Source organism: Artemia franciscana, chromosome 14 (assembly GCF_032884065.1).
Source record: "Artemia franciscana chromosome 14, ASM3288406v1, whole genome shotgun sequence".
NCBI lineage: Eukaryota > Metazoa > Arthropoda > Branchiopoda > Anostraca > Artemiidae > Artemia > Artemia franciscana.
Window position 1 is genome coordinate 5327740 of NC_088876.1, and position 13601 is coordinate 5341340.

Below are 13601 nucleotides of genomic sequence, written 5' to 3' on the forward strand. Positions count from 1 at the left end.
AAACGATCCCCATTTCACTATAGTTTATTGTTTAATATATAGTCAGTCAAACGAATACCTAAGATTATGCTTAGACAAGTCTTTAGGAAAATTTTTTAGCAAATATTCAATAGCCTTCGAAGCACCCGCGTTTCACAATCATAACTGGTCACTGTCACTACAGTGTTTTCAACTGTGAAAAAAAAGCAATACATTGCGCTTTTGCCCTTTTTAGTTGTTTTTTTAAGTATGGTAGGTTGCCCTAAATTGTGCTTCCTTACAATCCAGCTGGGACCGAGAAAAAGCAGTAGGTTTTTAGTATTGGCTGAGGGAATGAGGTCACAAGAAAACGTTTACAAGAAATGGGAAATCCGCGGTAGGAAGTAAAGAATAATATTCTAAATAAAAAAGATAAGGGAGGGATGTACACAGATGTGCTTGCCCATGTCAATTAGTATCAATCGGAGGAAATTTTTGTCGTTTTGTCAATAAAAATCCCCCCCCCCCCCAAAAAAAAGGGTATTTTCAATGAAAGTCTTCTGAAAAACAGATTTTCATAATATTGGGCAGGAGGATGGAGTTTCCAAGGAATATACCATTACTTTTTATTCCCCCTGCCTGATTGTGTCCACTAATACAGGATGCAGATAGAGGTAAAACAGCTTTGTACCATGTATAACCCATGGAAGAGAACAATAGGCCATTTAAAAGTCTCTTTTTTTCATTATAGTAATTCAACAGCTGCATTTTAACAGTCGCATCACTTTATGGATATGTGTCACCAATGTCGGTACCAGAGTCAATCTGGAAACCAAAAACACATCTGGTAGATTAGCCAAGCGATTCATGTCAGCTGACACCATCATCTGTTTTATATAGACCTTACCAAAAAAATCCGAACAGAAGATTTACACCAGTAGCAAAATATATACTTTTATCTTTCAATAATGATCCATCTACAACTTGTATAAAGCTCTTCTCATTCCTCTGCCACTTACAATTTTCAGCATTTTCCTTTTCCTCAGCTATAAACAAAAATACCTGAAAATGAGATGTTGATGGTATCGAGTAAAAAAAAAGTATTCTACCTCGTTTGAAACTATTTTTGTGTTTGAATACTTCAAAAAGTATCTAATTAGTATATACAAGTATTTTTGGGGAAAAGCATTCCCGCATATTTTTGAATTTTTTCGGATAGTATTAAATACGTAATTACAGACTTTTACAAAAAAATTGTAGGCCTTGACTAGTCTGGAGAAATCTTGACAGAATAAAAAAATTAGATACCTTTATATTGGAAAGTAGCAAGATTTAGGATTCTTAAATATCTCTTTAATTTTTTTTAATGGATTTAAAAATGGCTGAAGATTGATTCTTCATATTTGATTTGAGAGTTAAATAATGAACGCAAAATCTGACATTATGGTGGTTTTGGAATCGTCAGTATAATAGAGACGGTATAAACTTGAAAACAGATTACTTAAGCTACGTAGTGTAATTTTTTTCAGCATAGGTGATAAAGTAGCGCTGTTATACCGCTATTATACACAGGACTTCATTATTCGCAGTGATGTCTGGTCGTGTTTGATAGTTAAAACAGAGTTTGTCTATTTTTAATCATTCTTGAAAAGCCCTTTTAGGTAATATTAAATTGTTCACGATCTTTTCATTTATCCCAAGAACTCATACTGTCCAAATTAGGTCTGCCTAGGCAAGCAGCTCTCGTACCTCAAAGGAAAGGAGAGAGTAAGAAGTAGTAGCAGCAAGTGACATTTGATCCCCAGAACCAGCACTAGTAAGAAACATTTTTATCTTACCTCAGATCGTTTCTTAAGGGATCTATTGTTACGCAAAGATCGGTGCTTATTGTTTCCATAAGGATTGACTATTGAATGTAAGTTCCGCAGTCCCAATTAATATTTACGTGTGAATATAATTTTTGCAGTCATTACCACCTTTGGTATATCCGAACTCGAAAGCAAACATGTCTCAGAAAATCCACAAGAAATAACCACTAATTCCAAAAATTGAAAGCGTAATATTGCTTTACAGCCAGGTTTCCTAATAAACAATATGCAGAGCAAAATCAGTAGAAAAGGTCTAGAGAGCCAAAATTCTGTACCGGGCTGGACCACTATTTAATTCGATTTAGCTATGGCTCATATTTACCTAAGCCCAAAAGTTGTCCAAGATATTTTAGCTAGCATTAGACCTATTCAAATTAGGATTTATTTTATTGACCAATCCAGGACTAGAAAACTTGAATTTTCGCCCAAAAAATAAACGCCAAGTAAATTGGTGATTTTTCGACGATAGTGCCATTTCCGCACCAGCACAAAGGTTGAGCAGAAATTTTAAATATACAAGACATGGGCAAGAGCGTGTTTGGGGTAATTGTTTGGGGTAAATTTTGAATGGGATGGAATTGTATAGAGGATATTTCCTATGGAGGAGAAGCAAGGCTTTCTGGTATTATTTAAAAAACAATCAGAAATTAAATAAAAAGTAAGTTTTTTCAACTGAAAGTAAGGAGCAACATTAAAACTTAAAGAAACAGAAATTCTTTGTATATGAGGGGCTTTTCCCCCTCCTCAGCCCCCTTATGCTAATGTTTGAATTTATTCTGAATTCTTTGAGAACAACTCTTGAAACGCAAGGGCCATTTAATTAGAACAATAAGAAGCTTTTTTAAAAGTAGGCTAGCCTATAATCCTAAGCAATAAATCCAAAGACAATGCTTAGAATGCTAAATTCTTACTTGATAATGTGCAGTATGTTTCTTTTAATCAGGCTAGCTTATCATGTTTCCTTCCATTGCTATAACAGTTTTGAATAATATTTTTATGAAACAATTGTATATTAATGGAATATCTTGATATAAGCTATATATATATATATATATATATATATATATATATATATAATATATATATATATATATATATATATATATATATATATATATATATATATATATATATATATATATATATATATATATATATATGGTAAAATTCTAGTTAATTGACTTCTTGCTATCTCAGAAAGGGTTTAGGTTAGGAAAATGAAACTTTTAGGGATGAATCTACAGACTAAAGTATGTCCCAGGAAGGTATTTTGAAGCAACTACCTCCACTCCTTCTCCCTCTAGAGGGCCCTGACCTTTGATGACCTTTAAAAATATGTGTGCTATGAAAATGAAACCTTGCAATATAAATCTTCTGCTTAATTGAAATACAACAAAATTGTTTTAAGCTTCATAACTTTGCTCAATTCCATTTTATAAGGTTTTAAAGATATGCAAATACATTTCCTAAATTTTGAGAAAAAAAAACATTGATATGGCTCAAAATTCTGCTCAAATAACAGGAATTGCATTTTCAGAACTAAAGGCAGAGAAAAAGCAACTAGTAACTGAAAATTAAGGTAAAATGTTCTTTTGTCAAAGTTTCAATAGGTATAGACCTGTCATGTAGGCAAAGTTCAGGGCCCTCTAGAGGGAGAAGAAGTGGAAGTGGGTACTTTGAAATACTTTCCCATGACATACTTTAGCCTGTAAACTCATCCCTGAAAGTTTTATTTTCCTAAACTAAACCCTTTCTGAGATAGAAAGAAGTATATATATATATATATATATATATATATATATATATATATATATATATATATATATATATATATATATATATATATATATATATATATATATATATATATATATATATATATATATATATATATATATATATATATATATATATATATATTCAGGGAACATTTATCATTATTGCTATATCTAGAATAATTAGGAGAAAGAAGAAGGGGAGACACCTTCTCAGAAAAGAAGCAGGATCTACCACCTTATCTTGCTGTCAAATCCAATTTAAGGTAATGATATTTAGAAAGAGCATAAGATATAGAATCTAATAGGCCTAGTAATAATTTTATTTATTTAATAACTTTCCTTTAGAAGTAGGCCTTTTCAGCCCCTAACAGAGCATCTCTTCCAATGGAAACACTATAAAAAAGAGAAGTGCCCTTTAATTCCTCATTTTATTTTTACAATATGATAGTTGTATTTTTTACAATGCCCACCTCCCTAATGGTCTCTAATAAAGCCTTAGGATACATTCAAAGCTAAAAGAAAACAGTTAACTAAGGTAATTTTTACCTTATATTATACAACATGATACTGTAAATTGTAACTGCCCCATTTGTTTGCTTCATCTAGGTGTTAATATCTTAGATATAAGATTGTACTTCTTTCTGCTCAGATTATTGTTTTCTACTTCATTAAAGTTCTAAAATCTTACAGCTCACTGATTTTAGCAAAAAGTAAAATGTTTATGCCTAACAGAACATTAAAGAGAAAGCTTAGATGATAATCTCATCAAAGTCCTTAAACTGCTGATCAGAGACCTGTCAAAAAAACTTAAGATCTTAGCATGAGGATTTGCGAAAAATAGAGCTAACATTCTGTTTCCTTCTGTTCTTACCCACATTTAAAAAAAAATGTTTTATCCAAAACTTCTACTGAAAGCCCACAGACATAGTGGTTTTCACAGGCAAAGAATATATCAGACCTATTTCAATGAAGAAGATATGACACATCAAAGGATGATAAACAGCAAAGATGCTATTTATGACTATATCTGGATCATTGGGCAATGGGGTGCAATATCACAAATGGAGCAGTTGAATAGTAATATTAAAGTACCATTCAGCACTATCTCTATGCATAATCTCCTTTACCATGACATTTGTCCCCTGTGTCCCCCTCCCAACAGGAACATATATAGCTCTAGGCTGCATGCAAAGATTTTAAAGAAAACATTATAATGAATAAAATTCTTGCTTAATGTTTAACAGAAAATTAGGCTACTATTAAAATGACAAGGACAGTGAAATGTAATTGGATGAGTTGAATTGATTTTGCAAGTTACACCATAATATAGAGCCTATGTTAAAGAAAATAAGAAAAACAAGAATTTCAATGTCTAATAAAAAAAAGCCTCCATACCCAAATACACATTTTTCATTAAAATAGACACTAAATTAAAAAAAAAATATGGACAGAAAATCAGGAAAAATAATTTGGAAACAACCAAAAGGAAAATCTTAAAAAAATATAGTTTCAACCTTAAAGAAAACTATTTTCATTTTGATGTCTTAGTAGGCTGTATGATTATATTTTTGTCATGGTTCTTTGAAGCCCTAGGCTATATACAAAATTTCACTGATCTTTTTTCTTTTGAAAGTTTGCTTTAATTGGCATTATGAACCAAATTTTTGAGAAAGAAAAGCCCCAAGACTAATGATAATTAAATCTTAAAGACTAAAGTAATTATATTCATATTATGGTTCTTTCAAAGTGCTGTGAAGTCCTAGGCTATATACAAAAATTTTACTGATTTCTTTTTTTTTAAAGATGGCTATGTTGGGCATTGTTAACCAAATTGATGAGAAAAAAAACCCAAGACTAATAATAAGCTAAAAAGTCATCAATCTTTTGTATGTACAACATCCATTCCCATAGTAGGAAGGGGAAGAAGCTCTAATAAAGAATTTAATAGTGTATTTCTTTTTTTCATGTGTAATTTCAGTCCTATAGGTAACTTCCACCCTAATAAGGCCACTATAGCCCCTGGCTATATATGAACCTTTGCCTTTTTGTGGACTTACCATTATTTGTTGTGTTTTTTTCTCATCAGTAATGGGTTTGTAATATCAATCACAGCTAATTGGAAAAAAATGTACAAACCTTTTCTATAGGCTAGGGCTATATCTGGTCCAACTAGGGGCTAGGATGCAATTGTAATGGCAATGATAATTCTATTTAAAAATAGGGTTGATTAGGGAATATGATGGGTACATTTTTCTCTATTTGATCTCTGTCCTAGAAGCAACATTGAACAATTGTAATGTAAGACATGAGTTATATGGAAAAACAAAGAAGTGCACCATTCAATTGTGTTAACAAATACATTAATCACTACCATTGCTGATTACATCTCAACCCAGTCCACTAATGCACAAAAGTGCAAGGTTTAATATGCAATAGAAACCAAAGCTGCCCTATAAAACTGACTGTTGCCTATGTTTACTAGAAAAGTGAGTATTTTGAAAATTGACTGTCCTGATAATGCCCTTGTCAGCTCATATTTATAAACTAACATAATGAACTGTGTATAAATTACAATTCATAATTACTCTTCATTTAATGAAGATGTTTATAATCAAAATAAATAAAAAGGAGGAATTTGAATGTTATTACAATCCTTTGAGTATAATAGTCTGAATTCAAGACTAGAACCAATGATCAGACTTTCTCTCTTCTTTTAACCTGGATTCCTGGGCTAGAATTTTAGAGAAATTCTGATTTTTTTTACAAGTAGAGACCTATTTTGTATTGGACCTATAGCCAAAATGTAGACTTGGTGGTCCAACCTAACAGACTGCCTTCAATATTTCTCTGCTGGTAAGGTTTAAAAGGCTAGGCCTAAGGTTGAATAAAATTTTGATTAGCCAACACCATACTTGTTCATGATAAATGTTGCTAAGTTTCAGTGTTGGTTAGAGACTCTTCAAAAGTTCAATTAATTTTAATATTTAGTTAGTGATAGCTTGTTGAAAAGTTCCGTTTGGTTTTAACTTTTAGTTAACAATAGCCAAGCAGAGCTTTATTTTCAGTTTTTAGCTGTATAGAAAAGCATAGTAGGCTTAGGAATTTAAATTTAAACACTGATCAATGCCATACACCCTTTCTATCATCTTAAACAAGAGAGTATATTGTGAAAATCTTTGAAGACTACAAATATAACCTAAGCAGATATTTTGGCTATGTATGAAACAACTGCCATTAGCAAAATACACTACAAAACAAATAAAAAGAAAAAAAATTGATAAATTGTGAAATAGTCTCAGCCCCCTCATCTTACACAGGTTTAGCCAAGACTCTTGGCTGAACATATACAAGGTCAGAATTGCCAAGACTCTTTAAAAATTCATTGTATGACTTTAGTTTAAAATTGTATTCTATAATAAGATCTTTTATTATTTTTTCTTTATTTGTTTGATATTACATTTTTACTGATAATGGCTGTTGCATCAGGCTGTTGTGTATCAGCTACAAATATGTGTCTTTCATTACCATTTTTCAGGTACAATGACAAGAAAGACTGTAAAAATAGCAAAAGGTTGCACCCATGAATTGCATTATTTCAGTACTGAAGAAATCAACATCTTTCAAACTTGTCTTCTTGCATGGTATAGTAAAAACAAGAGAAGGTTACCCTGGAGAGAAATAGCTGAGGTGGAAGAAGATGAAAATAAACGTGGATATTGTGGTATGTCTGTGTCCCTGCAATTCTATTCAATATTGTTTATTTTTACCTTAAACCTTAGTTCCTCCAGAGCCATCAGTGGCGTATAGGGCATCAACAAAGCCTCTCCATTTGCCCCGCATTGATGCTGAAGTGATGACGTCTTCCCATTCAGGTACTAGTGAGGTACCAGCCATCCTCTTCCATGCAAAGAACATGTCCCAGGTATATCCGCCGCCTTCTTTTCAGCAGCTCAGTGACTGGAGGTTGACCTGTTTTTCTGTTTATTTCTGCATTTGTAATTTTTTGTTGCCAGCTTGTATTTGAGATTCTTCTGAGGCTCATATTTTCAAATGCAATGATCCTTTTTCAAGCTAGGTGTTTATTTTCCAACATTCACTTGCATAAAGGAGAATTGAGAGTACATTGCTGTTGAAGAGTCAAAGCTTCAGTTGCATTGAATGTTTGTTACTTCTCCAAATAGGCTTCAATCTATTGAAGGCATCTGTAGCTTGTTCAAATATACGTTTAATCTCGATCGAAATCCCTTTGTCACAGTCAATCCAGCTACCCAGGTACTTGAACACCTGGACTTGTTCTAGATCCTTGTTTTTGCAATGGAGAGCAAGTGGCAAGCTTGTGATGGCTATGCTCTTTGATTTGTCCATGTTTATCTTTAGCCTGACATTCTATGCTTTTTTGGTGATAGTGTCAAGTAGCTGCTGCAACCATTCTTTAGACTCTTTGAGAAGGACAACATTGTCCACAGAGTCCAGATTGAACAGTTGCTTGTTGCTTACTTTTACCCTGTAGCCTAATGCGAATCTCATGGCATAATCCATTATAATTATAAAGAGCATGGGAGAAAGTACACACCCTTGACGAAAACCAGACGTGATCTTGAAAAATCTGGTTGTAGTGTTTTTGGTCTTTATTCAACAACCTGATTCTTCACAAAATACTATCATCATATCTTCTATTTTCTTGGGAATTCTATAGTGTTTCAGAACTCTCCACAAGCAGTCTTGGTCAACTGAGTCAAATGCCTTTTGAAAGTCAATGAATAGGAGGTAGAACAACTTGTTTCATTCTTTTGGTTCTTCAACAAGCATTCTCAGTACAAATATTAGATCAGAACATGATCTCCCAGTCCTTAAACCATGCTTCTCTTCTTGTAGAGTTGTGTCTAGTGCTTTATAGTTTGGATGAAATGGGGTTAAGATTTATGCCTCTCCAGTTATGACAGTTCATCAAGTCTCCCTTTTTGAAGAGTTTAACTCTAATGCCTCTTCTCCAATCTCTTGGGACCTTCCCTAAGGTCCATATTTTGATAAAGAGGGAGAGCCAAATGGGTGTGCAGGTACTAATTGAGGACTTCACCATTTCTGCTGGAATTCCATCAATACCCAGGGCTCATCCATTTTTTAACTTCTTTGATGCATGCGGGATCTCTTCAGAACTTCGAGGACTTGCATTGGTGTCTAAATTCATAATCAGGTATATTCGCTTGGTCACAGGTTCTTGCTCTGTTAAAAAAATTCTCGAAATGGGAAGCCCATCTCTTGTGAATTTTTTATGGATCAGATATGATTAATCCATTTTCGTCCTTGACAAGGGTGATTCGGCTGCTATGTTTTCCAACCATATCATTTGTCAATCGATAGACAGTCTTGGAGTCACCCTTCCTAGCAGCTTCTTCAGCTAAAGCTGCTTTCTTTTCAAGGAACTATCTTTTGTCCTTTCTTGCACTCTTTTTTACCTCTTTATCTTTTTCTTTCTATAATTATTTTGTTGCTAGCTCTGAACTCCTTGCAGTAGCTATGAACGTGGCCTGCTTGAGTGCCTTTTGTTTGTCAATCAGTTTCCGTGTTATGTCAGAGGTCCACCTTTCCTTTGGTTTCTTTCAGAAACCTAGCTTTTCTTCGGCAATTGTTGTGTGTACACTTTTTATTTTCTCCCATTTCTCTTCGACGCTTTCTGAGTCTTTTGCTTCAAAGCCAAGGCTTCGAATTTGTTCCATAATGATATACAGAAATCTCTGCGGACTTTTTGATCCTGCAGCTTGTCTGTGTCATACAGTTTCTTCGGATCTTGCTGTGTCTTCTTTTGGGAACGTAGTTTGATCTGTATGTTGGTGACCTTGAGGATGTGATCCGACTAGGCGTCTGGTCCTCTCTACCCACGCACGTCTAACAGGCTTGTGCCCCACCTTCTGGTGATCAAGAAATGGTCAATCTGGTTTCGTGTTGAACCATCTGGAGATGTCATTGTGTACTTGTGCACAATTTTATGTTCGAAGATTGATTCACCAACAACAGGGTCATTATTTTAGTGTGAAGTGTACTAGAAATGTACTATTTTCGTTAATCTGGCCCAGTCCATGCAGTCCTAGGACTTCGGGACAGCACTTGTGATCACCTCCTACTTTGGCATTCAGATCACCAACAACACGCAGAACGCCATGTTTGGGGATGTCTTTGATGGCAGCCTGTAAGGTTTTATATAAGCTATCTTTGACGTCAGCCTCATTGGTGGGAGCGCAACATACAATGATAGAAAGTTTAGTGTGTGGTATAGCTAACTGTGCAAACAAGATCCTTTCGTTTATTGGAGTCCATTTGAACATTGTTTGGTATGCTGCAGGGGACATTATTAGTCCTACACCTGCACAATGATGGTTGTCCTCTCCACTGTACAACAGCACATATCCATCATCTAGTGTTTCTTGGCCTACACCTTTCCAACATATTTTGCTTAATGCCCGGATGTCAATATGATATTGCATTTTCTCTCTGAGAACTTGCTAGGTTTTTGATAACTGACTCATGGTTCTTACGTTCCAGAAGCTAACTTTTGGTGGTTATTTCCCAGTCAATAATCGTGTCCTGGGGCGTGCTGGGTTCGTTGTCAGGGGGAAGATAATTCGTTCAAGGCATTTATTGACGTTTCTGTTGCTGGGACTTTTTACAGGGACAGGTAGCAAACTTGTCGCCCAACCCTCCTCCTTTATCCTGGCTTGGGACAGGCTAAAATTATCTAAGACAATGAGAGGGGGAGTTTAAACCGATCTTTTTTGTTGGCGAAATAGGAAAAAAAAGTTTTTATTTTACTTTTTGACTGATGCAGACTTCGTTGCCTAGTTTGAAATTAATCGAAAAAAGTCTTTTATATTATAAAATTGAAACAGTTTCATCATGATTCATGGGATTAACTTTCCCTCTATTTTGGTATTCAACCTCTCCTCCCACTCAAAATTGTCTTTGAAGTTTGCTATTCTTTCCATTTTTCCTCTTCAGCATAAAGTAAAGTTTTCTTATTTCAGCAATTGTGAATTTTGTGTTTTTCTCATTTATGTATTAACGATTAAGCTTCGCATTTTGATTCTCACAGTTATATTTAATTATGGAAAAACTTTTAGTTTGGGTGTCAGAAATCATGCTTCAGCAGACTCAAGTGGCAACAGTGATAAGCTACTATAACAGGTGGATGGAAAAATTTCCAACTGTCAAGACATTATCTCAGGGAACACTGGAAGACGTGCATAAACTATGGGCTGGCCTAGGCTATTATTCAAGAGGAACCAGGCTTCTTGAAGGGGCTAAAAAGGTTTGCTTTAGATGCTTCTGAATACTTTGTTTGATTAATGAACCTACAATATACGCTATTTCAAAATGCAAAAAAAGTTCATTGATGAAAAAAAACTATAACTGATTCTCCTGCAAAAAAAACATTTATTTTTGGTGCTCTTTTATTCAATTATTTTTCCATTTCATTTAATTCGTCCTACGTTAATTACAGGCAGCTTTTCCTTATAGTATCGACAATATCTCTTTTGCCACATGTTATTTGTAATATTTTAAAGTTATTAAAATCTATAGTATTTTACTGGTATTGGTCATAACTAATTATGGGTTTCAGTTCTGAAAAAGGACAGAAAACCGTGTCAGGATCAGAAACATATAAATGGATTGCAGACTTAATTTACAAATTATTCATTATTTATTAGAATTTCTTTGACCATATATTACAATTGTCATCTCCTTTCCAATATCACTACATGTATATTTCTATACATTGTGATTGCTAAGAATATTTTCTGCTGATAATCCACTCATCTTACTAATTCTCATGGATAAGAACATTGATAAGAGTTAGGTTCAATGGTGTCAATTGACAAAAATGTAGCAGTGGGGGCAAAATATATTTTTTCAATCTAGGATAGTGGACTATGTTTTTTCTATTTTCAACGAAAAATACTCAAAAAATTTTTTAATAAAAATACCAATTTTTTTTCTAATTCAGGATATGGGAAATCTAAAACGGCAAATGCCTTCGCTCCCACCCCCATTGACACCACTGGTTACCTCTATTTGGTAAAATGGTTTTAAATTCTTAATTCCCATGTTAACTTCAGGAATGTTCAAGAGTGAATTGAGACTTAATCTGAATTGTAGTGGGAACACAAACTTTATATTCATGAAAGCAAAAAGCTTAGCAACTGAAGACACTTTTATGATGTAGGAAATTAGGTTGGTGCAAAATCGTTCTATTTGTATGAAGAGAAAATAGTTCTAGGCACCTTCAGGTACTGTTAATATTAAGCTGATTTTCTAGTAAATAGATTCAAAGTAATGAAACCCACATAAATGTTTCCAGTTTAGAGACATTTTTTTGTCCAATTGATGGACAAATTTTTATAAGCCTGTTATATCAAATAATCCAATAACAGTTGGATATCTTGTTATCCAATTGTTATCAATTGTTTAATAACTACCCCCCCCCCCCCAGGGGGGGAGTAGTTTAAAGGGTTTTTTCTCCTTTCCCTTACTGTTACTAATTACTAAAGAAGATTCCTAGGGGAGGTAAAAAATCTTTCCCACAAAAATTCAAAATTGGGGTATCATATATCAGTCGTTTCGTAATCTTTATAATTAATTAGGCAAAAGGGCCCAATTCGTGGTATTTTGTTCTCCCCTCTTCCTGATTTGGTTTCTTCACATGGGCCTTCTGTTCTTGCAAAGGGTACTTGCTTTGCTCTAGCGAGTTTTGGACCTTCGGCCCATGTATTGCTAACGCTGGAAACAGGTCCTCAACCCTTGTGATTGCGACTTTGTTTAGTCACGCCTTTGGCACCCACTGAAATGCTTCACCTCTATACTAGCTTTAGCTGCTCATTACAGTTGAAAGGATGTTCTTTTGGCCCTAGTAATAATCCCAACTTTTATTGGGCCTTCCTTAGACTATATAACAAATCTTATTCAAGACATCTAAGTTAAGTAGGCCAACAGCAGAAGATATCTGAGATACTAAATTTTCAAACTGTAAAAACATGGATTTTTCAAAAAGTGTTTTTTTATGTTTTATTTCGGCCAAGCATTTTCTTTGTTTTGGTGAATTTTTCAGTAGATTTTTTTGTTTCTGTAACCAACTTCTTTAATGGTTTTAAAGGGGTTTGCACACCATTTGTGATGGCTATTGACACAATGTAAAACCTTTTGTAGGGTATAGTCACAGCAGTACACATCACATATAGTAGGACTTACGAAAGAAATAAAGTTTGCCTCTTACTCACCGTTTTCCTATTATATATACTTCCAAATTATGTATCATTTATTTAGGATATATATTAATCAAACATACGCATGCATCTTATACACATATTATATGTTTGTCTGCTTAGTGTGTTCAACGATTCACTGCTCAACTAAATTTGAATTGAAGTCAGTAAATTTGAAGTATTTAACAAGTAATCCTGGAAATATGAGAATGCAGATATGTATCTCTGTTTAAATAAATCAGAAGAAAATGTATCTAAACTCGAAATGTAACGTCAGGAAAAAATAGTAGCGTGAGAATGCAATTTAGGTTTAAAAAATAATTGTTTTCAAAAAATGGCAAATACATCAATATTTTCATATATTATAATGAGAAGAAAATATAGTAGTGAAGCTATTGTTTTAAGAAAAATAGCCGTTAAATATGCAAATATGCAATAAATCTAAATGTTTTGCTTATACAGATTAACCAAGGGAAATATTTGTTATATATTTTACTCCAAATATATAGTAGGCTTTATAAATTTACAAATGCAGGGAACCAAAAATTCCTAAAAAAGGTAAAAAAGAAATCTTAAAACCAAATAAATTAATGCTTTTGGGCTATGTATGTTAGCTAATTTGGTTTTAAAGATAAATCTATATTTTTAATTTTAAAAATGTGTAATATATTTTAAAAATTAGAAGGTTCAGAATTGACATGTGTTTTCAGGACTGAAATGTATTTTCCGAAAAGATGGATCTA

At 33.6% G+C, this 13601-nt stretch overlaps 1 protein-coding gene across 4 annotated transcripts in view; it reads left to right on the top strand.

Annotated features, from left to right (window-relative positions):
* Positions 1–2314: 2314 nt before the first annotated feature.
* The window catches only part of LOC136035220 (adenine DNA glycosylase-like), a 34468-nt gene continuing 23181 nt past the window's right edge, over positions 2315–13601 (top strand). The window contains exons 1-3 of one of the 4 annotated variants that reach the window (XM_065716835.1): positions 2315–2369; positions 7140–7325; positions 10720–10907. In XM_065716835.1, the coding sequence (XP_065572907.1) occupies positions 7145–7325; positions 10720–10907 (369 nt within the window). In that variant the 5' untranslated portion in view covers positions 2315–2369; positions 7140–7144. Of the gene's footprint in view, positions 2485–7139; positions 7326–10719; positions 10908–13601 lie in introns of all 4 variants that reach the window. The other 3 variants (XM_065716833.1, XM_065716834.1, XM_065716832.1) reach the window with 3 other exon arrangements.